This window comes from Manduca sexta, chromosome 14, assembly GCF_014839805.1.
Source record: "Manduca sexta isolate Smith_Timp_Sample1 chromosome 14, JHU_Msex_v1.0, whole genome shotgun sequence".
NCBI classification, from domain to species: Eukaryota; Metazoa; Arthropoda; class Insecta; order Lepidoptera; family Sphingidae; genus Manduca; species Manduca sexta.
Genome location: NC_051128.1, coordinates 6,390,786 through 6,418,543, shown reverse-complemented (window position 1 = coordinate 6,418,543; position 27,758 = coordinate 6,390,786). Strand labels below are relative to the sequence as shown.

The 27,758-nt window shown below is 35.0% G+C and overlaps 2 protein-coding genes across 4 annotated transcripts in view; both read left to right on the top strand.

The window, feature by feature from the left end:
* LOC115456135 (serine/arginine repetitive matrix protein 2) overlaps positions 1-6,216 on the top strand; it is a 127,503-nt gene extending 121,287 nt beyond the window's left edge. For both annotated transcript variants that reach the window (XM_030185048.1, XM_030185046.2), the window contains exons 11-12: positions 1,676-2,900; positions 4,979-6,216. In XM_030185048.1, coding sequence (XP_030040908.1) covers positions 1,676-2,900; positions 4,979-6,170 — 2,417 coding nt within the window. In that variant the 3' untranslated portion in view covers positions 6,171-6,216. The remainder of the gene's footprint in view (positions 1-1,675; positions 2,901-4,978) is intronic.
* Positions 6,217-12,400: 6,184 nt separating this feature from the next.
* On the top strand, positions 12,401-19,494 carry LOC115456134 (UDP-glycosyltransferase UGT5). Of its 2 annotated transcripts, XM_030185045.2 has the most exons (5): positions 12,401-12,510; positions 12,780-13,017; positions 14,153-14,751; positions 16,239-16,461; positions 18,935-19,494. In XM_030185045.2, the coding sequence occupies exons 1-5, from the start codon at positions 12,508-12,510 to the stop codon at positions 19,438-19,440; spliced, it is 1,569 nt and encodes a 522-aa protein (XP_030040905.1). In that variant the 5' UTR covers positions 12,401-12,507; the 3' UTR covers positions 19,441-19,494. The 2 variants fall into 2 exon arrangements, with proteins under 2 accessions (XP_030040905.1, XP_037294317.1); XM_037438420.1 differs by lacking the exons at positions 12,401-12,510; positions 12,780-13,017 and adding an exon at positions 13,827-13,850.
* Positions 19,495-27,758: the final 8,264 nt, after the last annotated feature.

The following is a 27,758-nucleotide window of genomic DNA, read 5'->3' as shown; positions in this document are numbered from 1 at the left end:
CTGGGCAAAGGAAAGGATCGCATTAGGAAGGCGGACTCTGGCACCTAGGCCGGGATAACATCAAGCAGATGAAGATATTCTTAACATTACGTAATCAATAAATTTATTTCATAACACAGGGCTGCCTACATAAAATATTAACATTAAAAACACATACTTACAATAAATCTACACCCCCGTGCTGCACGACTGCTCACTTTCCCTCACAAATCAGACGAGCCTTTGTTTTTTCAGGCAATTAAGCGGTTCGCAAACTGTTAAGGAGCATTAAAGTGGCCAATTTGACGTTGCATGCCCATCATGCTACATATGGGTAATCATTGAGCCTACGCGTGGTGGCCGAGGTCGATCGTGACTTATGGACTAGGTGTTGGTAGCGGCTTCACCCAGCCGTTTGTCTATACAACGTTAATTTTTGAATACCATAAAGCCGAAATACCCAAATTAAATTTATAAAGATCACACAATAATTTAAAAATAATAATAACAATAAAAACTGATGCAGAATTGGTATACCAAGCGTACTATCCCTACCGCGCTGTCGCAGGGAGCGAGTGAGGTGGGGAAGGGTGTGCTTGTAACGACCGGCTGTAGTACCTAGTAGTAGGTATCAGTGAGCTACCGATATGCGCCTGATTTTCATTAATACAAAAGGTCCTTGCGAAATTTTAATATGTTTTTGGAATAATCAATAAAAGTCCTATTGTGTCTTTGTCTCAGTTAAAAAATAGTATAACTTCGTCTAGGATGATGCCGGTTTATAAGCAAAATTATAAATACAAAAAATATTGTACTGTGTATTTTTTGTAAAAGGCCAATATGCTACGGATGATTATTCGATGGGAAAAAACTTAAAGTTAATGGTTTGAACCTTGTTGGTTGCTTTTTTAAAAGCACAGAAAAATGTACCCTTGACCACCACTGGAACTTAAATATTTTTATACTTTACTAAAATGCGCTTCCACTTACACATAATATACGCGCGATTTTAATATTGCCACTAAGATTTCACCGTTTTTAAATAGAATACAAATACCAGCAAATCTAAGATCTTAGTAGGTGCTTTATATTTCAAACCAGTATTTTTATGTACACAATGAATTTTTATTCTTAGACTTGGTTCCAACCGTTAATACCGGTTAGTCTAGTTCCGGTGTCATCATTCAGTTGTCTACAGTTTGTGGGAAAAAAAGATTTTAATTAACATCTGTATAATAAATTAAATATGCACGATGATTAGACATTCATATCTTTTGTTTATTTTTATTTTAATCAATGTGTTATGATTTATGTAAAGTGTATAATAATAATTTGTCCTGACCTATATTGTATTTTCATTAGGTAGGTATCAGTTACTAGCGTGGGATTCATATTTAATATTACTTTTATAGCCCATCTATTGAATAAACATGAACGGGCAATAAAACATTTCAGAATCACCATAAAAACAAACAAAACGACAAATGGTGACACGAAACGTAATCAGTCAATATTGTCTCGCTGTTGCGTGAAGATGTCTCGTTTGCATCGCATTGACCTTCGCTAGTTTGGCAAACTTATCTCGATTACGCCACATGCGTGCGGGAGGACTGCGCCGGCGCACCACTCACATCGGAGCCGGTGCGCGTGCGCACGTGCCAACGCGTAGCTCCACTCACCGCACTTTTACTTACAGATCCCGAGAAAGACTACAAGCGGCCCGTCGACTTCGACATCGAGGAAGAGACGCGCAAGAAAGAAACATCTAAGTGGCTCGAGAGTCATTTTGGCAGCGAGTCGCGCTCCTCACATGACTCAATCGCCGAGGAGATAGGACAGCGGCCCGAGCCCACCTTCTACAAAAACAAAACCGCTGAAGACGAAGGCTACTACGGGAAAACTTCGTCGGGGCCACCACCACCTGTGTACGGCGATCGAGTGCTGAGGAAAACAAAGTCTTCCACGCCATCGGACGAGAGACCCGCGCCTGTTAACAGAACTGGAGGATACTTCAAAGGCGTCGCGGATTGGTCACAAAGGAGAGCGACCAAGCCGAGAATGCCAGAGCCACGAAGTTCGTCACCATCGCCTCCCGCAGTTCGTTCGCCTTACGCCAGTGATGACAGACTTAACGGATCTTCCCCAAAACACGTGTATGGGAAGCGTGATTCACCCCAAGGAAGGTCGTCACCAATCGGCCGCCGTCATCCGCCTTCACGCGACGACTCCGCTTACGTATCATCATCTACAATGCACAGTCCTCCTAGAGGGTCGCCATTCCGGCCATTGGAAACCGACCGCTCATTCCGTGAGCCTTCAGTCGAAGACGATTACCGTCCAATGGCACCTGAACGTAAACGACAGTCAAAGCAGCGGTTATCCGAGGACCATCGCTATGACAGTGGGTACAGGAGTTCATCGCGGAATGAAAATTCGGGTCGGTCACGGGACAGCCGCGAGGAAGGAGCCACGGAGCCGCCTCCGGACTACTCTCCGCCAAGGGAACGGCGCGAGAGCTCCGACAGAGACCGCACCCCTCCGCGACGGCGCGACCGTGATGAACGTAAACAAAATCAGAAAACTCGTTTTGCCGACAACGGTCGTCGGCCGTCTCCGGCGCGGAAATCAGTCGGCTCGGCGATCGGAAACTCGATACGGAAGCTAGTGGGCAAGATAAGGTCGGCTTCTGCGGAGCGGAGGGCTAAGTGGCGGAATTCGCGGACTCCGTCGCCGGAGCATTCATCGCGTACGTATAAGCAGTACGGCGGTGAGCTGGCACCACCGACGGCGCCCCCGCATCGGTACTACCTCGGAGAGGACCCCTTCGCGCCCAGCATCTACGGCCGTGAGCACAAGTACGAGGGCAGTTCGAGGCGCGCAGTCGGTAGCGACGCCCGCGACCATCGCGAACACCGCGACAGGTGAGCCACCTTTTATTGTTATACTAATTATTAGAATACAGTACGTAAATACATACAATTGACTACAAGTTGTTGCGAGTTTCAAGGTGAACCCCGATACTCCATACAAATTGTGTTATTATTCAAATGAAAAAGAAAGATAGAAATAAATAATAGTACTTTGCACTATCGATTAGTGTCACGACCGAATAAGGCTGCACCCAAATCCTGTGCCATTTTTTAATATTTTCCTATAAAATCTGTAATAAACGCATGACGTTTGTAGAAAAATATCTAACGCGCCTTATATAGAATCTTGTCCTACAATCGATCTAGGCCTCCGCCTACATCAAAAGATACCAAACATAAAATTTAATTAATGCCTCTGTTGTCTATTATCATAAAATTACGGCGATCTGATAGGGCCGACAATAACAAAGTTTAATGTGGGTTGAAGCTAGCTTTGCTTTATCTACTAAGAGACCTAGTGTCTATCAAAATAACACGCGATGGAGCACAAATGGCCTCAGTCCTCAGTAATATATAATTGATTTTATCTTGTATCGCTCACGATATGCTTTGTTATAGAATATAATTTACGGTTATTTATTTTTACAACAAAGCAAAGAAAAGCTGAGTTTATATCTCTAATGGGATCGGATCGTTTAGATGGTTGGATGTAGCTTTATTATTTTATATTATGATAAAAAAAACGTTGCGTTATATTTCTTTGTTGTGTCTTATTTATTTGCCTGAACGAAAATCATAAAAAATCTAAAAAAATCAATCCAATCTAAATATTGAAGGTAAAATATAACAATAACAGTACAATAACAATTCGAATTAACTTATAAACATACTACCATACCATTGTAAAATAGCGTAACGAATTGTAGCCCAACACACCTTACTGTTCGTATTCAGAAACTACACAAAATAACACGTATTGTGTAAGAAACTAACACGGCTGACACGAAATAACCAAACAGGGAATATTGTTAACTTTCAAAGATTGCCGATTTTGCAACACACCGACCAACTTGCATACTAATTATTGTATTCTGAAATCCTAAATGGACGCACAAGCTTCAGTTAGAAAGTGAAAATCCCTATTAAATATGCTTGAAAAGCAAGTTGGAAACAATAGGTACTTATTTAGAATACGAATTAGATGCAATTTTAGAGTACGAGTAAGTCTTCAAAATCTTACTATTTGTATAAATGCGACAGTTTGCGAAGATGTTTTGATTTGAGTTTTTGTTAGAAGTAAACGTAACTGCGGAACTGATTTAAATGTTTGGCATAGAGACACCATCTTAAGGATTAATATCAAGAACTATTATATTGGAAAGGTCATTCTGGGCTAGAGTTATGAGCAATACGAAGTTATATTCATTGATTTATAGACAATAAAACTGATTAACGGAAGAGTAACAGAACAAGTTCAACAAAAAGTAATGCCACACCGCGAGAGACAACTTTCCGGCATATCTTGCCTTTTTTATCTGTCAATGACCAACTCCAGACTTAACCTTATAAAGGTAAATAAGCATTTATTCGCAAAGAAGCCCTTATTTAGTTGCCAAGTTGAGTCACCGTCTTTGTACAGTGAATTACTATGTCTTAATAAGAAATATCGCCCGCAATGCCAACCGTGATTGACTCATTGCTAGGAAATGTTCTCAATAAACAACAGGTGTATGTTTAGGTGCTGTAGTCCATGCAAATTAGTGTGATACAATTCTCTTGAAAGGTTGACGAACGCTTCCTTTACGTTCTAAGACATTGAAAAAGACAATTTGTTTTATTGTATTCTAGAAATCGTGAGTTGTTATGTAAGGAAATACAATGAGGTGCTTTTTGTAATTCTCAGGAGTATATAAAGTATATCAAGTATTAATGTAAACAAAGCATCGTTAAGAGTGTAGGAGGAGTCCCCATTGAATCTAATTATTAGAATACCATCAAGATTATTAGTTTTTGTAACCCAAGATTACAATCGATGTACGTGGGCCTAATTCATTCAATCATCACGAAACGCCAATAAAGCATTTGAAATCATGCAAAAACTAAACAAATTAATATCTCATTGTTTTCAGAGGCCAGTTTTCGAGCACGTTGGGTCGATTTAGTCACTCCACCAGTAGACTGAATCCGAACAGCGAGCCGGAAGAAGATTACACACGCAGTGCACAGACTCTGCCACGTAAGCTGCACGAACGTAAAGAGAAAGCTGCCGAGAAGCCGAGCTCCAACAAATACTGGCATCGATTGACGCCGAACAAGCGGTCCACAAGTGCCGTTAACGTATCAAATAACGTAACTGCATCGCCTGATGGCAAAATAAACGGATACCCACCAGGACCAGCTAAACCTGCACGCACGTATAAAGCTTTGAACAGAAGCAAGAGTTTTGCCATGGGCGCCCCCGAGCAAGAGACCACCCACCCGCGCTATGTTTCAACTATGAACAGAAATTATTCCACCATGTATAAATCCAATCCCCACCTCAGTAGACTGGATGAAACGCCAGAACAATTGAAGAGTCCAGGAATCGTATCCATTATCAACCGTAGTCAACGAGATTTAGCTGATGCGGTCTCTCGTGAGACAGAAAGAAGGCGAGACGGTCTTTTCGGAGCGCGTTATGGCAAAACTACTCCAATGACTAACGGTTCGAATGGTTACAGTCAAAAATACGAAGATACAGATAAGAAAAAGATATTTCTTAAAGGTCTTCGTGAGCGTGCACCAGATTTGTACCAAACTTTACATGCAGACGAGGAATCGGATGGAAGCAGATTGTCGTCAAGATACGGCACACCGTCCCCACACTACAAAGAACGCGTATCCGAGGAACGTGTATCGAAAACACCGTTATTCAAGACGGAATCATTAAACAGAGAGACAAGTCCCTTCGTATCAAGGTTGGAGACGAGATTGAAGTCACCGGCTATAAGGCGGGGAAGCAACAGCAGCGACAATTACTCCGAAACTTACAGATACACGACGAGATCTGGAGACCCAGAGCGTCCGAGCGTCACCGACACAGTCGAAACTGTTAGCAAGAAAATAGTGCCTTCCAGAGACGGCCGCTCCAAGGAAATCATAGAATCGAGGGAGATAAACTCAGTCACTAAAAGTAGAGGATATAAAGCGGAACCAGCGCCTATCAAATATATAGAGAACGGAAACCGGCCATCCCCATTCGTCTATGAATCTAAAAACGGGCCATATACAGAAAGAAAATCTAGTAGTTACAAAGTAACTGAGAAAGTAAGAGATTATTAGTAACTTTCATAGAATTGAAAGGGAGTAAACGTCAATTATGCCATATTTTTCAACGTTATTGAATCAGAGTCATATCAGACTGAATCTTCGAATCATTATAGATAGTAAGATATCTAATTGTAACACATATTACGTATAACATCTGTTAATTTTGTTTAAGTTGCTTCGTGTCATCATGTAAAAAGTCAAAGAGCTTTACTAATTATATTACCTAATATTGGTCTTATTCCGTCCAGTGTAATAAATTTAAAAATAAAATCGGGTACTTAAATAATTTTACAATTTGTGAATAGATGTACTTTTAAAATTAACACTGATGTATTAAGAAAAATAATATTAGATAAGATTTTATAATGATATATATCAATAAAAATTGTAACGTGTTAATACGCACTAAATTTTGTTTTATTTTTGTTGATCTAGGCTCCCTTCATTTGCTTTTATGATCTGAGGTTTTTAAATACTATGCTAGAATTCAAACATCTAGGAGAGAAAGATATTCTTTTGTCATAATTATTATTGATTATGTAATTCATTTAAGATACCACCACCACCACTTTTACTAATTTGTTTAGACTATAATTATTATTCCATCAAAATTATTAGGTACAATACGCATTGTCTCGTCTCAAACATAGACTCAAAATGTAACGCAATTACTATTAAAACTTTATACTTATCTTATGTAAAGCCAAGTTCCTTACTCCAGTCTCTACAAACCTTACATTTTGGTCAAAAAGTTTAGCTTGGCCGTTAAATGTTTTTAAATGTTTGTGGTATAGCCCGTCATAACTAGCATCGCGCCTATGAAATTACTTAAATCAGGGAGCCTATTTTTGGTTTCGCATGGAACCTAGCGTAATTTATTTTTTGCTTCGCACGGGACCTAGCGATGCCACCATTGTCTGTTGGTCATAATAATTAAGTCAGTTCCATTCTATTAAATAGCTACTTCACATCGGAGCGAAATAAAGGTAGGAAGTCGATTATTTTTTCTTTTGGTCGTGAACCTGTCATAATGGAATAGATCATAGATTTCTATTTTTCACATAGAAATTTGGTATACCTATTTTTCGTTACACCGCCATCTATACATTAATTAATAAACTAAAATCAATAACGGCTAAACAACAACCTTTTTGCTTTGGATGTCTTCTAGTTCCTTTATATTTCCATAGATGTCTCTTTTTCTTAATATTAGTTTCAATGCAAAATTCTTATAGTTGTTATATTATAATAATGATGTGTGTTAGAACTATAATTTGAATAATAATGCCAACAGTATGTAATTATATCCTTTAAGAAAGCTATTACCTATCTATATAAATAAATTTATTGCTTTTTTTAGCAGTTATTTTTTTTTAGAAAATTCATAATGCCCCATAAAAGTATTAAGTGAAGACGGGTGAACAATTGAAGGTTAAAGCCAACGCGCATCACATAGACACAAAACATGAACATATTATCTACCCTACAAACCTACATGAAAGAGAGAAGATAGGGTGGGTGAATATTTGAAAATAGACATATTCGGTGTTCCTAAAATAAATTCAAATATTGCTCCCAATCGCGATCTTTATCGATTCGATGTAAAGTTTATCGTAATTATATACTATTTAAATCAAAGGCACAGTCTGTAAATCGATATTCAGGTCGGAATTTGGATTTGAAAATGTTCACGAATGGCAATGAGAAATGACACATATGGTAATTAGTATTTGAAAAATGGTAATTATAGTAGGTGGTTGGTAGGTAATAAGTAAATAAATAAATACCGTTAAAATCATATAATATATTATATTTATGAATTATATATAAGTCTCTAATATATAAAGATTGAAAACAAACATATCTACTCATTGCCACCTTTATAATATATAATAATTGTAACGCAACATGATTGACCGATTTTGCTCTTAATAATCAACAAAGTTTGATCAGCAAAATAAATACATCTAACAAAATAACAGTCTTGTTTAATTATTACAATAATATTGTATTTTAAAACCAACAGAAATGAGAAAATCCATTATAAAAATGCGTTAAACATTGATCTTGACTTAATTCTTCAAGGAAATAATGCTAAAATGATACAATATGTCGAATGTCGACGGACCACCTTATATTTAGAGGGACTAGTTGCTTCGGGTGTTTGGAAATGAATTGTAGACATACTAAGTATGTCGGAAAATTACAATGTGATAGCAAAAATGAATCTTCTAATACTATGAATAAAGATTCTATTATTGATGAGTTGGGTTAGTGAAACTCTTGTGCTAGACGATCTGACAGAAGACCCCGGATGTCCTGATGTTCAAAAATATTATGAATCTGATTCTAATTCAAGTTTAAATATCTTTTAAGTTCCTATGTTATAATTTATCAGTTTATCTCATAACCTTAATTAAGAAATACATTTACATGCGACTTGTTCAAAATATTATTTTTAGTTGATTTTATTTTTCATATAACAATTCCGATAGATCTAAAATCTTTTCAACATTTCTTTCTTTGCAGTCTTCTAGCTCTTGGTGTTAATTCTTAAGCTGATAATATTTTTTTCTGTGCTCTTCGTTTTTTATCGTTGTTTTTCTTTCTGTTTTTCCTGGGCGTATAATAATAGGATCAGCTTTAATTTTTGTGTATCTACTTCTAAGCACAATTCTTAAGGCTTTTGCTTATACTTCTTCATTAGATTTTTTTATTCCCAGGCATCTTTAAACTCAAAAACAGTGAGATGGTAAGCGATACGATCACCCATAAACAGTAGCAAGTCTACCTGGAATTTTAAATTACAACGTACTGTGTGGTACTTCACTGCGGTTGTCATCCTGAGAAATCATAAGGCGTTAAGTCTCAAGATGCCCTGTAATTACATTGTTTACAATTTTCTTCGAACCGACACACAACAGTGCGTGCACACTGTCTCCTGGCAGCAGAAATAAACACTCAAGAGAGCTACCTTCGTTTTATCTAAAACTTCTATTGACTGGTGATAGGTCTCTCATATGTGAGAGTCCGCCTGGTTAGGGACCACGGCAATGTCTATTTCTGCCGCCAAGCAGCAGTGTGTAGTCACTGTTGTGTTTCGGTTTGAAAGACATTGTAGCCAGTGTAACTGCTGGACATACTAAGACTTAACATCTCTTGTCTCAGGATAGCGAGCGCAGTGGAATACCAAACTATACTTTGTAATTCAAGGTGTTGGATGGTGTTTCTGCTGTTTATAGGCTGTCGTATCGCTTACCATCAGGCGAATGGAGGGCTCGTCTCTTCATTCAAAGCTAATAAAATAAAAAATAAACTATTAGTGAACTCTCCTAATATAAGAATTTATTAAACCATTAATTGCATAACTCTTTATACTATTATTTACTTTTTAGGGTTCAAATAACGTTTATTATCTTAAGTTTATATAAACAAAGTATAAAATACGATAATAATACATTTTTTTTTACTTCAACTTTACGCAATACTAATTACAATTTGTTATTGCCAATTACCGTTTACCAAATTTCAAACGGTAAATACGGTAATTATAACGACGGTAAGTAGTTTTGCTACATTTTATTTTATAAAACATTCTTTATACTACTTTATAATTTAAGAAACCATAAAACAGGACAGTTTTTATGACGATAATTATAATTAATCCAAATTGTAAATAAGCAACACAGACTTACCACAGCAAGCTCAAACGGAAATGAGAAAAAATTGTGACAAACGCTTTTTTTTCGACCATAAATACGAGCTGCAGCTGCCGTATAATCAATTCTTGATGTGTAATCTGCTTGAGTCGCGAGAGGAAACTCAGCTCTAGCCGCAGAATAAACCAAACAGGCACCGACCCGTTCCGTTTAAGTTTTAACACTATGACTATTTCAACAAATGGTAGGTAGAACAATGTGTTGGGACAAATTTCAAAGTGGTTAAAAATAATATTAAAGTGATCTTTATAGTTTGTAATTTGGGTAGCTTGTAGTGTATGTATTCTATTATCTGAATAGTTTAAAAAATACGATCTTCAAAAGTTTTTACTACTTTTCGCACATGGATTGCTAAAATTTGGAAATTGTGACACGGATGGTAATTAGATTTAAGGCATGTTTTTGAGGATAGCTTTTCTATTTATTACAATACGGATATGTTTTTCACATGCACATATAACCCACGAACCAAGCTTTAGGAAAAATAAAAAAAAAACATTAAATAAAATTTGTCTAGGTAGTTATTTACTTAGAGCCGCGTAATATGCCCTTTTCAAATATTCACCCGGGTGCTGGTCGCACAGGGTCCGTAGACAACGGTCCTTCTAGAATCGTTAACACCTCAGGTTAACACTAATAGAAAGTGAAAAAATATATAGAAATGTCATATCGTAGGGATAGGTTTATCATTAGGTTATTTTATTCTCACACATTTCTCGTGTCATGAATACGTAGTAATAAACATTCTTCATATTATTAATCATCATAAGCCACATAAAGTCCACAGCTGAACATACGCCTCCCCCAATGATTTCTAGACGGACTTGTCAAAAGCGGGCCAGCGGCCTGCATTCAGCGTGTTCCTGCTATCTTTATCAAGTCGTCCGTCCACCTTGCAGGTATTATTAATATCAGGCTTATAGTCCAAGGCGTATAGGCCAAGTTTTTTTTTAGTTTCGGCATCCCTGCAGACTACACCGAAGGAAACCTGTGAAGGGGATACTGGGATACCCCGGCTTATCGACTGCAGTTGCCCGGAGAAGAGGGAATTGAGGGAAGGAAGAGTAAAACAATGGGAACTCCTTTAGGATGGCCGCAGAGAAAATGAAGAAGTAATGTTCACCAGCCCTAATAGGCCTCAAAGTGAATTTACAACAATATGGTTTGCAGACTTGATTGTGTACCAAGGGCTGCGGTAAATATCCTCCCATGCATGAGTTTTGGAGACCGAGCGCATATGATTTGCCTCGCAGAGGATGATTGAACATGTTCAAAATCAAGATTAACATATTCTTAAGCATATTTTTTGTTCTGGAAAAATACACAGGGTCTTTTATCCTAAGCTTTCATAATTCTTGCGGGGAAGCCGCGAACAACACAGAATTGTTGATAAAAATGACAATTGAAAGCATATTGTGTTGCAGCACATTTATTCAAATGAAATAATTATAATAGTATTGTTGAAAAGCGTATCTGAAGATTTTCTGGGTAGGTACTATAAGATAGAATAATAAAAATATCTCAAGTTGTCCATGATTTGACTTTTTCTCCCAAAGGCAGGTTACATCGGGCAGGCGGCCAATCGTAAATTTCTAAGTTAAACTATCTTTATGTTTCAAAAAGTCAGATGTTGCAACTCCATATTAAAGTGAGATAGGTAGAAAAATAGCAATTCATTGTTCATTTGTTACTAAATTATACACCAAAATCTATTTATTACAGTCAATTATGACTTCTAATATATAATTCCGTTTCCGCAAAAGTATCATTTGTCTCTTTACAAATTGCTATTGTTTAATAGTTTTGTTCAACATACAATGGCATTAGGGACGGCAGTAAAGGCCAGAATAATAGTACTTCACTAATACAAATCAGACAACCTCTGCCAAACTCGACCGCTATAATTTTCGCGAAGAACACTTATATTTATTACGTACGTCATAAGGCCGATGAGACAAAAAGACGGTAAGTATAGTTTAATTCAAATCTACTTAATAAATCTAATCTTTGATCGATACTACAGAAGTACAAATAATCAATTTTGAAATTTATATAACTCATATTTACTCTTGACTTCGCCTGGGTTAAGGTGCTGGGAAAAAGCAAAACTGTCTATTCTGTGGGGATTAAAGTGTTGATGCTATATTCTTGACCCGAATTTGGGCTCTAAGACCGGTAAAATCAACATAACCGAGCTGCTCACAATCCAAGCAGTGGTAGGGATAACGCGTTTATAACCACTAAAAAAAGAAACAAAAAATGGAATATATAGACTATTCGTTTAATGTCATAGGCCGACCGTGAAATTCATTATATTATGATACGTCCAGATTTGTAACACTTATATAAAACCAGTTTGTATTCGCGGCTTCGCTAAGGTAAAAAACTATATCCATATAAAAGTCTCACTATTTATTATCTCGGGATAAAAAGTAGCATTTGTCTTTTCCAGGGTATCAAACTTCATACCAATTTCGGCTAGTCGTTTCGTTTAATGACCAATTATGTAAATACCCAACGGCATAAGCTGGCATATATCTACACAACGCGAAATAGCTTGCTTTGTTAGTTTCAAACACGTTTGCTTAGAGTAAGTACGCGAGTACCATGCAATAGAAAGTTACTGGAAAATGGTTGGTGATGTATTTATACATAGTATAATAAATTATTAATATTATTTTAAAAATGAATATTTATGCTTTTAAATATTAAAACGAAAATCATTACTTTTAACATGTGAAGTATTCTTGTTCAGTTAAATAGTGATCGTGTTATTTTTATAATTACAAATAAAAAATATTTGAAATAGCATAACAATTTATTAATAACCTCCAAAATACATTATAAAATTATAAAAATAGTTTGTGTGTCATTAGTGAAGGATATTTTTTTTTACTTTTAGGAGGTAATCAGTGTTATATTGTTTTCCTTCGCCTTGGCAAGTGTGGGTGAATCGGCCAACATTCTATATGTGGTGCCGTTTACATCAAAATCCCACTACATAATGCTGAAGCCGATAGGAGTCGAACTTGCTAAAAGAGGCCACAATGTCACTGTAATTGTGGGCCATAGGGATCCGAAACCGCCGCCGAATTACCATCAAATTATTGTGGATCACAAGGAGATCTGGGAAATTCTGGGTAAGCAACAGTTTGTCTAAAATTTAAGATATCTTTGGTACGTAAATATATTCTTGAGAGGGTTGTGTTATTTGTATGGGAATTTAATTTTATTAATTAATTCATTATTTTTCGAGTATATCAATGAATTGCTGTAAACAACAACAAAAAAACGAATGTATTCTTTTCAGTTTTTTTTTATAAGTACTTTAAACTGATTTTGAAAAGAGCAACACCAGAGTTGCTTGCCCGTTCTTCTCTGGTGAGAACTGCTTTCTGTAAGCGTAGAGATAATATACGGAATCTACATAAAGTATAACGTTTTATAGGTTCAAATAAATTATTTAATTTCATTTCATAAGGGTGATTGTATCGCTATAAGGCGAGCGGCATGCTTATCTCGTCATTCGACTGAAATAAATAAAAATATATTTTTTATATAATTACATATAATTAAGTCTCATTGTGTGTGCTGTGTGGTAATTATGATCAGTATACGGTTCACAATGACCTTCAATTCGATACACGATAGTGCTGTACACTTTAGATAGATAAGTATCAAATGTCAATTGAAGAGGCTAAGCAAATATAATGATTATAGTTATTATTACATAGAATATTAATTCCAATAACGTAACATTATTAAACGAATGAAGATGTGATTCTTATTTTTATAGGATGATTCCACTCATTTAAAGTGACGATTGCCTAGTTGGCAGTGGAAAGGACTGTCGAGACGAATGCCCGCAGGTTTAAAGCCCAAGGGCACGTATGGCTTTTCTAAAGTTATGTGCATATTAAGTTTGTCTTTGTGAATTATCACTTGTTTTAACGGTGAAGGAAAACATCGTGAGGTACCTGCATACGTAAGAAGTTATCTATAGGAATTTAGATGTTATGTGAAATCCGCCAACCGCACTATCCTAGCGTGGTGGACTAAGGCCTAGTCCCTCTCAGTAGTAGAGGAGGCCCGTGCCCAGCAGTGGGCAAGTATATAATACATGGCTGATATATTATTATAGGAGGATCGTAATTAGTCTGTATTTATATAGTATTGTATTTGTATAATAGCTAAATAATTACATCAAGTACCAATATATATTTTTTAGTTATATTTTTCATAATTATGAATCTGAGAAAATTTTCCTTGTTTTAGGCGGCAAAAGACCTAATGTTTTCACAATGGTCGATATATCTGCTGAGAAATTTCACGAAACAATTCTATGGGGCGGTGGCCTTGGCATGACGGAGACAGCATTAAATACAAGTGATGTACAAAAGTTCCTCGCGGAAGATAATCATTTTGATCTGGTTATTAGTGAACAGTTCTTCCAAGAAGCTCTTTATGTTTTGGCGCATAAGTACGACAGTCCTTTAGTTTTAATTACAACATTTGGAAATTGTGTAAGACACAACATTATCACAAGAAATCCTCTACAACTAGCAACGGTTGTATCAGAGTTCCTGAATTTGAAGGAGCCGACGAGTTTCTGGTCGCGAATGAGGAATTTATATTTTACCGTTTATGAGTACGTGTGGTGGAAGTATTGGTATTTGGAGAAACAGGAGCAATTGGTGAAGAAGTACATTCACAACTTGCCGCAGCCGGTGCCAAGTTTGTATGAACTGCAGGGGAACGCATCCTTGATTCTTCTCAATGGACACTTCAGTTTTGACACTCCAACAGCGTACCTGCCCAACGTTGTTGAAGTCGGTGGAGTCCATTTATCTAAGAGTGATGGGAAATTACCTCCGGTAAGCAATGTGGGAATACATGTCTCATAATATTTCATTTTTTTATTAGTAAATGAGTGAGTTAAATATATTTCTTCCCTTTGCCCATTCGTCACTCAGATAGAACTTGAATATGTATTATAGCATATTTTTTTATTGCTTTGAATAACGGGACGAGCTTGCCGTTCGCCTGATGGTAAGCGATACGACCACCCTTAAACAGTAGATTCGCCATCCTACACCTTGAATTATAAAGTATTGTTTGGTATTACACTGCGCTCGCCATCTTGATACTTGGGATGTCAAGTCTTATTATGTTCAATAGTTACACTGGCTACAATGAAATTTTGCGTCTATTTCTTCATGAGGATGTATATCAATCGTTTAAAACTAGTATATTTTTTTTTCTGCCTAATTATAATTCTTATATGTGTTAATATTTTATCAAATAATTAGAGGCCTTATTTTAATATATTCGTTCTATGACATTGAACTGCCGGATTTGAAAACGCGACCAGATTCCTATTTACTCAATATTTTTGTTTTAAATATTCAATCCGACTGCCAGGTAGATGGTAATGTATAATGTAGACTATTTTGAAGATATTGACGGAATGTAATGAGCTAATTGCATAGAATTAGCGTTAATACATAGCTACCAGTAATTTGCGTGGTAAATAGTTGTCAAGTTCCACGGAACTTCGTCACGACGATTCTGGTGTTTCAAAGTAATATCGTAAGATTTACCGCTAAAATGTATGCTGTAAATATAAAATTGGCATATCCTGTAATAGAGGTTTTGACTTGCTTGTGTTAATATTATTTTTGTGCCATCTTCTTGACTACAAGTGGTCATTCATTTTACGACGCAAGATTGTGTTTCATACATTTCTGTTTTTTTTATATCCTTTAGTCGCTAACATTTTCATTTAGTATAAAGCGAGCGAGTATATCCGTATAAGTAACTGATGATTATTGAGAAAATGTACTTATCTTGTTAAGAGTTATTTTTTTTTAAATATAAAAGCAACTGACGAATAGTAAAATACTGATTATACCTAATAGATATTAGACTGAGAGAGAATAGTTTTCATAGGATTTCATTTAAATGTCCTTGAAAATTATCTACGCCATTAAAAACAATATAAGTATCAATTGATTTTATTGGTACACTCAAGACATACATACAATATTGCGTCAGTAGGTACTGAGTGTCTATTTACAATCCCATCAATCAGTATTATAAATTTTAATTTATTCTTAGATGATTTCTTAGATAGCAAACCGTCTAATGAAAAAAACGAAATTTTGGACGTAAATTAAGTTAACTGGGTTAACATAATATAGATTACTTTTACCTTACAAAAAGTTCACAATGGGCCTTTGATCATAAAAGATAATTTGCAGATCGGAGTCGCGGCAAAACCAAACCTTACATAACATTTCTACGATCTCATGAACTTCAATAAAATCCACATTTTATTTTACCGTCAAGGCTTTTTTTCCAGGATCTGCAAAAGCTTTTAGACGACGCTGTGCACGGAGTCGTGTATGTGAATTTTGGGTCCAACGTACGGAGCTCTGAACTACCTACTGAAAAAAAGAACGCATTTCTTAACGTATTCAGAAGATTGAGGCAGACTGTTATATGGAAATGGGAGGACGACACTTTGCAAAACATACCGAAGAATTTGGTGTTGCGAGATTGGTTGCCACAAAAAGAGATTTTATGTGAGTGACGTTGCCTTTAAGTTGATTTATGACAAAATTCTACAGGTTGGTCTACTACTTCTACTAGGCCACCTGCCTCGATAGCATAGTTGCATTACGGCACGAATGCAGTGCTGTCTCGGGTTCAATTCCCGGGTCGGGCAGTGATATTGGATTTTATTACTCAGTCAGACGCCGCGCTGTCTAGAATTAGGCTGATAATAGTGTCTAATTTTGTGTACTAATTGCGCTTCTGCCTACCCCTTTGAGGATAAAAGACGTCAGTGTAGTAAATTAAATGATGTAGATTTAGTATGTTTATTGGATGTTTTCCTCCTTTTATCACTATATTTCATATTGATTTTATATCATCATGAATATCAACGTAAGAATAAATATTAACAAAAATAACGATAAAAAACACGTGTGACCCACGTATTATATATGATATTAATAAATATAATGATAATAGACACGTGTATCTATCTCGTTTAAAATTTATAAAGTTTTAAATTGTACAAGTAATTTTATTATTTTTGTCGGACTTTGATAAAAAATAAGATATTAACAAGAGGCAGGAAGATCTAAACGTGACAACAAATTAAATTGCATGAGTTACATTAATATTTTTTGTTGATGAATAAAAACAAATACTTAGAGCGTTTTTATAAACTACTTAGAGAAAAAAGATAAATCTCAAAATTATACATGATATTTGTGTAAAATTTTGAATTTTAAAACACGCGCCATATCAGATTGCCTCGGTGGCGTAGTTGTATTACGATACGATTGCAGAGCTGAGGTCTCGGGTTCGATCCCCGGGTCGGGAAAAGTGACATTGAGTTTTCCTTAGTATCAGTCCGGAGTCTGGATTTTGTGTCCTATATGACTATAGGCTTTCTCCCTATCGCATCATGGAACGAAATACACACGGCGGAGAATGGGTGCACTATTTGCTCCCGTCTACTTCTTCGGGCATAAAAGGCGTGAGTGTGTATTACGCCCACACATATTGCACAATTATTATCATCTCATATCGCTGTTAGAGGCACTTTATTCTTGCGAAGTTTTTTTTATTACACACTAATAACTTCGCAGGTGTACTAATAAGTAACAATATAAATATATAAATAATATAAATTGATACATTTAACGCGATACACCGAAAATGCACCGCGTCCTTTATGGCGAGAGTTGCCTCAAGTAAGAACTCCATTATTATGAGTCTAGCTGATAGGCTGATGATGACGGCAACGTATCAGCGCTGGGTGGAGATGACCTCCAGACTATTACAGTTATTCCTTTTTTAAATAGAGTAAGTTTGACACTAAAATTACATTTTTGTGATATGGATCTGCTGGTCTGATCTGGTCTGCAATAAAGTTATTATTATATTATTATTATTATTATAAACAATTTCATTCTATAACTTTCTATAAAACATAATAAATGTATCAATTATCATATCACTTGAGACTCGCGAGGTTTTGTTATGATGTTATCTGATATATTTTTAGATCTGTATTTTGTAGTAAGTACTTAAGTATGGAACTTCGATTCATTCTAAAATTTGTGACGTAACGTAGACTCCCGAGTGGTTATTCTTATCTAAGCCTTTCTTCGCGTAGAGTTGTTAATATTTACAATAACTAATTATTAATTAAATATTAATCCGATTAATCAACAGAAAATATATTTTTTTATTATGTTACTAGATGTTGTCTATCCGTGTGACAAATTGTATTCAAATGCGGTACACAGATACTGCATTAACTTCTAACAAAAATCCAAATATTTTAACGAATATTCGTATTTATAATATTAGTAAGATGGTAAAATTAATATCGACCTGCGAAGTATTTAGTATTTTACAAATAACTCTGTATATTATAATTAAAAAAACTATACAAACACACTATTATTTCATAGTAAACATTTATTCAGCACCATTTTTTGAGTTCCCAAAATCTTAAATTTGGTCCACACTTTCTTTAAATAGATCCATCCATCCCAAGTTTGTGTAAATCTATACTATGCTGAAGAATTTGTTTGAACGTACTAATCTCAGGAACTAAGTTCTGGTTCGAATTGATTCTTTTATTAGGCTATATAACATCATGCTATGACCAATAGGAGCGGCACATCAATGAAAAATGTTACAAAAATGGGGAAAATTTACTCTTTTTGAGAGTTATCGTTGCTTACATATTATATAAAACGAAGTCCCCCACCATATTTCTCGGCCTGTCTGAAGGCAATAAACTCAAAAACTATCCAACAGATTTCGATGAAATTTGGTATGGAGATAGTTTGAGACGCTGTGATGTACATTGGCTACTTTCTATTCAGGGAAAATATACATCGGGACATTCATCCTGGAAAAGTCCTTCATGTAGGCGGAGCCGTGAGCAAAACCTAGTAACTAATAAACATATTGTAATTAAAAATATCTACTAAATAAATACTATAATTAATGTTGCATTATAATTTTCAGCTCACCCCAACGTAAAAGTTTTCATATCGCATGGTGGTTTAATTGGCACGCAAGAAGCTATATTCTATGGAGTGCCAATTATCGGTGTGCCAATTTATTCTGATCAATATAATAATTTATTGCAAGTCGAACAACATGGCTTTGGAAGGATATTGGAATACAAAAACATTGATGAGATGTCTCTACAGATACTGCTGGATGATATTTTAAATAATGAATCATACAGTATCAAGGCTAAAGAAGTCTCGAAGAGATTTAAGGATAGACCCCTAAGTGCTATGGATACAGCGATATTTTGGATTGAGTATGTAATACGGAACAAAGGAGCCAATTTTATGAAAAATCCAGCAAGAGATTTGAGTTGGATGGCGTACAGTATGCTTGACGTTTATTTATTGATATTATTTGTGGTTTTGTTGTCTATTTACGCAGTGTTTAAAGTTATAAAACTGTTGACTAAAGCTACTCTACCTGACTCTAAAGTTCATAAGAAAAAGAGATCGTAAGTAACTGGTCACATTTAATTTAATGTAATAGATAAATAAATAATTATTATTAAACTTTGTAGTTATGTTTAAGAAATTTCGTCATATTAAATTTTAAAGGCCGAAATATCCATGATTATTAATTATTTTTACGTTTTTCTTTCAACTGCGAGAACTAATCACTAACTAGACGTGAATTTAAATTCTTTACTTGCCAATACTTGTTTAGTTACCCAGATTAAAGGTGAAACAAAATGTATGAAAATGGACCTTGAGGTATCGCCTTAAGGTATTTATGATTTCACCTACCTTTTTTATATAGGTATCCAATGCAATGTCAAAATGAACCTGTACATACTAAAACTATCGAGTATGAGGCATGAATGGAAGTAATATTATAATGAGCTAGAAATAGAAACATGACGAGAAACTTTAATCTAATTTACATAACCGGTTTTAAATGTAATGTATAAAAATATATCCTCACGTAATAGTTTTATGCAATTTGTTTGATTATTTCTTATGCAACAGAATAATCGTAATTAAAATATTTATTGACTATTCATTAACAATAAATCTCCCACTGTTCTTTCGAAACCAATTAATAGAAATTAAGATACAACTAGACATTCAACATTCGGACAGAAAAGTGGTAGTCAAAATCTCACAATCAAGACAGCCGCACCTTGTCCACTGCGCATAATTAGACAAACATTTGCACAAAACATTGGTGTTTGTACAAGGTGGCCGAGCCGTTTTGTCTAGGAAAGTAGGGGTAGAGGGTTGTACAGGCCGTCTGAGTTATGAATTTCGAATGGCCAACCATTCACGCAATGCGACTTTTCATTTCCTTTTCGCTCAGATGTGTAATGATCTTATATTTGTTTCCCCTTTTCTAAATTGTGTGATATTTGTTGTAACGAAAAAACTGGCTTGTTCCATTCCTTTATTATAAAATGACATTAAAAAGTGGTTTGTGTTGGTAAATTCATTGGTTCTTTTTTTTGTGGACGAAAAATACATACTTTTCATTGCCATTCATAAGATTAGGTTTTTTTTTAATTCATAAAATAATCATACATGATAAAAATAATAATAGAACTTACTTAGGCCGCAGACAAAAATATTGGCTTTAGTAATAAACTTTTTAATCAGGAATTTATATTTAATATTTGATTTTCATACATTTGATATGAGATAGTAAATTATGTTATGAAGTTAATATTATGTATTTCTATTCTGTATACAGGGTCATTTCGACATTGCGTTACTAAATGAAACTACGAACTTATTTTCTGGAAAATAACACCATAAGTTACCTAAACCGCAGAATAAAAAACCGCAAAAAACTATATAATCATCATAAAAAAAAGAAAATTAACGAGGGTTTTAGTGAAATATTGATTATTCATGAATAATTTTTCATTTATTAAAACGATGTCGAAATGTCCCTGTATATGTCAAGAGGTAAAGGCACGTACATATTTTTATCCTATAATATTTCAAGAATACATCGAAATATTTACAAAGTTTACTTAAACGTTATTCTACGCTTCCTAAACACTAATGCAAATATTATTACAAACGCTAAGGAGAATCTAATTCTGTATATATTTCTTTTAATTCTCACAACCAGCTGAACCTAAATACATACATACAACATGCAATGAAAATATGATTAAATTACCAATTTGGTGCACTGAACAGATCGAATTCGATAGATGCGGTGGGCGACTCGAAGAAAATGCTAATGCCATCCGAGCGAGGGCGAAGTTTCTCCTAAGAGAGCATTTTAGATAAAGGACTAAAACGAACGCAGCAGAAAGCAAAGTGGAAAAACGTATATTTAAACGATCTATGTATTTAGAAAACTCTGGGGATTATATTTTAATTCTCGTCTTAAACAAGTTTTATATTATGAATTCAAATATGCATTCATAGTTTTTTATCGAAAAAAGAAGTCACTTGAATGATAAAAGCCCGAGGTCTCTTCCAGTTTTTTAAGTAATTATGTTCCGAACAAATTTGTTGAATTCAATTATAAGTATATTATAGAAATTTCAATAACAGCAAAAATGGCTTCGGTATGCTTAATTTAGGATATTGATGACCAGTAGTTGCTGCCAGTGATGACATATCTTTCTGTGCCGTGACGCTAGCGTGCGCCGGACCTCATTATTGTAGAGATACTTACAATATGATTATTGTAAATTACAATAATTGCAATTCAATAAGAATGCGTAGTAATTTTTTAAAATCAATTACAGATAGTGCGAAGACTATTTTGGATGTTACATGGAACTTTATAGACATATCCAATCATAGATTGGATATTCAATCTTATCTGATCTTACTAATGTTATAAATGCGATAGTTCGTGAAAATGTTTTGATTTTTGTATGAAATGTAGAAGTACGAGATTTGTATGAAATTGACTCAGTGGTGGACAATCTGACACATACGTTACTTTTTAATGTAATATAATTATGTTAAATTTGTTTATTCCGGTAATTTGCGCTCAAAGAAAATAATGATAGGTCCTACTCATATTGTAATTATAGTGTTTGTGACGAAGTTGATGCTTATTGAAGAAGAATTATAGGAAATTGCTGGTGGTCTTGACCACCGGTCACAAGACTAAACCCGCCACAGTGGCCCACGTAAGTGTGACGCGTTCCGGGAGCAACCTGTGTATACAAGCCGGCATAATTACGACGACTGTCGAGGTTAATCATCTCCCGTCAGTTGACACTCTGCCTACCCCTATGGGTTAGAGGCGTGATACGTATGTCAGTATATCAGTCGACACTATCTAGAGTTCATTCCGGTTACTATCAGGAACCTAGTGGTCTTTCTACTGTGGCCGTATAAAAAACTGCATAGAATTGGACATACAGATAGACCATGTCCGGGCCACGTCTTATCTCAGAAAAGTACACAATATTTTTGTTTTTTTCGTTGTCAAATGGCCAAAACCAAACTAGGTTTAGGCATATTATTTATTTTACTATTGGTATATCCACCGCCTAATATTTTGAATGAACTAGCTTGTGCTCGAGGTTTCGCCTACGTGGGAGAGTTTTTACGATACATCTCGGGATAAAAAGTAGCTTATGTCTTTCCCACGGTCTCAAAATATATCCATAACAAATTTCTTCAAAGTCCGTTCGGTACTTTAAGACTTTATCGCATTCAGACATACGCGACGGTCCACGTTTATAACATATAAGGATACAAACTATGTATTAAAATAATTATTAAGGAAGATTTCTTGATGGGTTTTCCTCCGTGTGTAGGTAAAATTATTTTCCGTAGTAAACAGGAAAGCATTATATTCACCTACCCTTTCGGGAGTAATAAGAAACATCAATTAACTCTCACTTGCAGGAGAAGAAAAAAATCGAGAGGAAACCTACATAACTGATGTGTAATGGTAATTTCGAAGGTATAATAGCTGTCAAACAAAAGATTTTAAAAGAAACTTTTCAACAAAAAATTAAGCCGCCTTAAAAAATCTTTCAAAAACCAAAAAAATATTTTAACGTTACCTATATTTACTGGTTACCGACGTTGGAATCAGCGCCTAATTAAAATTAAACATTGTTTTCGTATATATGTTCGTGTATTTATAACATAGCTAGCGATTTTAATATGGGACTTATCTGGCAGATTCTTTCAATTGAAAAAGAATTTTCCAAATCCGTTGAAAATGACAGTTCGCAAGCGACAAACATAAAAAATAAGACCTTGAACCTCCTCTTTATTCAAGTCGGTTAATAAAATAAAAAAATATGTGTAATATGTTGTTTCTTTTTACCTATATATTGTACTTGTTATAGAAGCAAATTATATTATTGTTATCAATTGTTTATTTGAAACAATTATTTTCACTCATGATTCTGGCCATCACGCAATAAATCATTACCATTTTTATTTTAAATTACGTAACCTTAATAATTATAAAAACTTTTTTCTATATCATTCACTCATGCACTCATACACTCCTAATTGCGGTATCAAACGTTAATTTAATCCAAGTATAGATGCTTGAAACGTAATAATTTATATCGAGCGTCTTGATACGTAAAGAAAAAAACTTTGTACCCATATTTAAGGATATTGCGCTTGCAAAGGAATGTGGGATATGGCATATAACTATTATTATATTTATATTCAAATAGAGGAGTGTAAAATAGTGGCGGAGGGTCCATATAATTCCTGCCCGATTTCCTCTATCTAATTACGATTAAAACAATTTGAAGAACGCATTCATGCATATTAGTAGGTACCTATACAGGGTCATTTTGACATTGCGTTACTAAATGAAACCACATACTCGTCTTCACCTTTGCTGACATTGTGCCAAAAATTATCCATTAATAACCAATATTTTAACGAAAAATTCAGATTTTTATTGTGTAATATTTTTATCATTTTGTAGTTTAGTGCGTATATGGCGTGTGCGTGTGTGTATTTCTGACTGAAAGTATGATGTAACGAATTCTCTCAGAGTAGTAGTAGTGGATTTGGGCGCGTACAATTAAAATTACTTTTTATTAATATTTATTTCGTTCGAAACTTACACATTTTATTTTACGTCTACGACTCTGGTGACTTATTGTAAAGTGTTGTTTCCAAGTAGATAAGTATGTAGTTTCATTTAATAATGCAATGTCAAAATTACTCTGTATATTGTGTTGGTTTCCCTTTCGGAAAAAATTCACCTTTCGCTTCTGGTGTAGAAAAATAAAATTTATGCATAATATGTGTTACAAGACAAATGCGGCGATAGCCCAGTTGGATGTGGAACGGACTGCCGAGACGAATGTCCGCAGGTTCAAATCCCAAGGGCACACACCTCTGACTTTTCTTAAATCATGTGTGTTTTCTTTGTGAATTTATCGTTCGCTTTAAACGGTGAAGGAAAACATCGTGAGGAAACCTGCACATCTGAGAAGTTCTCTATAGGAATTTTGAAGGTGTGTGAAGTCTACCAATCCGCACTAGGCCAGCGTGGTGGACTAAGGCCTAATCCCTCTCAGTAGTAGAGGAGGCCCGTGCTCAGCAGTGGGCAAGTATATAATACAGGGCTGATATTATTATATTATTATTATGTGTTACAAATATATTAAATTGGACGACGACAGGTTCTAAATATATTGGGAATAACACGTGTGCAGAATTATTTTGGGATGAGTCCAGCCTATCTCATTAAGAGTGCAATTAAAACTTGGAATCTGGGGAACGACGTACAGGGGTTCGACGAATTCAGACACTCGGGAAATGAAAATCAGCCTCCAAACAGCTACTGCAGTTCTGCCTATGTTAATCGCTGTTGCAATTTTATATTTACCTATCACGCCTTTTCCTTTTTAGGGGTAGGCAGATATTATCACATCTGCATTTGATCAGCTATGTTGGGTCTTATGTAAAAGCGGTACAGACTATTATCATTCACGGGGATAAATTGCAGCCCCTGGCCTGGTACAGAGTAGCAAAAAACTTAATACGTGGTTAATTAGGTACCTGACATAAAAGGTGCCTTTATATGTTTAGAAATACAAAACTTTTGTTGCCTAAACCAAAACAGGTTTTTGGCAAATTAGATTTCATTCGATCGTTTTATTCTGTTAAAATAAACTGATTTTCTTGAATGTCTATTCGCAATAATAAACATACTAAAGAAAGGGATTATTTGAAATATTACACGCATAAAGAGCAGTTAATGTTATTAACTTTCATAATAATACGTAACAACAAAATATGCCTTTTTATTCACGTTTATGAACTAAACTAATACAAACTATTTTTTAATTAAGTAGGATGTATTAAAACTTTTTGCAGCGTACAAAGGCAGATATAAAAACCTCATGGCTGAATAAAGAGAGAATGATGTAACGTTCTCGAATTCAATGGAAAATGTTTTGTGGACTGAGCCTTTGTGATATGACTCGTGATATTACTGTTAGTTTCCCATCATATGTTGACAACTTTTGTTATACCGGTTACTGGTAAGCGACTATTTGTGAAATATACGCGTATTTTTTCATATTCCAGTTTTTTTTTTACAGATACCGCTAGTGATGTGTGAACAATGAGAACCTATCAAAAATTTGTATGTCTATTCTGTGCGTAGGTATATAAAACCAATTCGCGACTTACTGGTTTCGAACCTGGAATTTTTTAGTTACTTTTCTCACTGTTTCCAGACTTACCATGTGTATAGTCTTTTAATTGCGGTGGAAAGGCGGTACAGAATAATTCCATATTTTAAATAGGCTGTTATGAGCAACTCAGTGACACGTTCGAAGGCGCTTTATTTCAATTTTCTCAGGCCTTATTCGTCGCGTCGGTAGCTTCGATATTCGTCAAAATAGTTTTTGTTTAAATGTGTTGCTAAGGCGTGTTTGTTACTATGCACGCTAATTGGGTTTATGGATGGCTAATAGTTGGTTATAAAAACAAACAAAAAACGTATAAATGTTATGTTAATATGTGTTATCGAGTTATAGTATGTGTGTTAACACATCCTTTTAAAACAAATTGCAAAAGCCTTTAGCATAGTTTTACGATCAGACGCTTGCTTCACATCATTCTTCCCTGATAAATGCAATACTCCATAAATCGTGGTAGTTAAACCCATACTGTATTGCCTGACCTGGGGTTTGAACCGAGAACCAAGCCGCACCCCACATATGTTAGCAGGTTTTGCTCGCTTAAAAGGACGACCTGCAAACGACTAGTGAGGTTTCTGGAATAAAGTCACGGATGGTTTGGTAACATAATGCAAAGCTCATGTTATTATCTCCTAATGCTTGTTCCAAATCCAGCAATCTGCTGTTTTCTCGCCTCTTTTGTTGAGTGGTAACATTTGTTAGTTTTTTAATTAGTGTTTGCACTCAGCTAAAAAGGTGGAACATTGTAGAGTAGGTTTTAGAGTAAACTGGTTTTTAAGGTCCTAAGTGATATATTGACTATTATTTGATATGTGTTTTTTTTTCAGGTATCACTTGACTGTAGTAGATCTATATAATCTGTCTTTAGTTGTTGAAAATTCGAGATTCTGTTAAATATGTGTAATTTCTCATAGGTATTAATTAATGGAGAGTTCTAATATGAAATAATTGTTTGTTTTAACAAAAAAATTAAAAGTAAAGAATAGTATATAAATTCAATGAGAAATACCGCAAAATAAGTACTTATTTAATACCGATGATTTTTATATAGGTAATCAACTCATTTGAGTATATAAAAATCATTAATCAATTATTTAATTAATATTCGTAGTTTTTATAAAACACATGCATTATTTGATTTAATATCTGAACTCTTAAAGAATTGTTCGCGAACTTTTCATTATTAACATTTCTGTAACCCGATTTCGGATTATAGCTTACAATCATTTATTATAGATCTTTTCGTACAGAATTAATCAATTAAACCGAGTTTGGGAAGCAATCTCTGGGTGTAGCTAATTATAACAGATTACATTAATCTCTAACGATATCGCGCTGACTTAGCTGGCGGCCATTTTGACAGCGAATAGCGACATGGATTATTGTGATTTAAATAGTGTAATAATGTATCAAAAATTAATTAGTGGTTTTTATTGTTATAATAAGGGTGTTATATTAATATTCCGTACTGGTCTGTAGACTTTAATTTTTGTTGCCGCTGATGGTAGCGGAATATAAGCGGTGTTATGTTTTTATGCAAAGATGCTAGTGGTAGGATACATTTTGTATCTACCTGAAAGTGACCAAAGTGTTACCTGCCATAATGCCCCACGTAAGTGGGTCGGATTCTGAGGTTAGCCAGTATATTCAATTTATAGACCGGCATAATTGTATTGACTGGCGATGGGTAATCACGTCTCATCAGTCGACATTCTATCCCACTCCGCTTACCATCAGGTGCCGTTGGGTTCCAACTTGTCGTACCCATGTATAAAAAAAGGATTATCAATTTGTTAAGCAGAAATTTTCTCCACACGGGATGTATGTAAGCAGACCTTCTATAATAAATATAATTCCATATTATATAAATTTATTTGTATAAAAAACAGTTTCCTTCGTCCGTAAATAATTTACTTTAAAATATACGGCAAAGAGGTCAATTATAAAAACAATGTATGTTTATTTAACGCTTACAAGTTAGCGTGCTCGCTTTATCCGATACGCTTTTATTTATTGGAAAATTAAACTTCATTTTTGTATTCGAGAGTCGCACTACTTTCAAATCGCTTCACGCCCGCAGTGTCACCAATTTCATACTTTACGAGTAGACGGGACCTTCTAAGATTATCTCGAATTACTGGGCTTCCGAAATACATGACTATT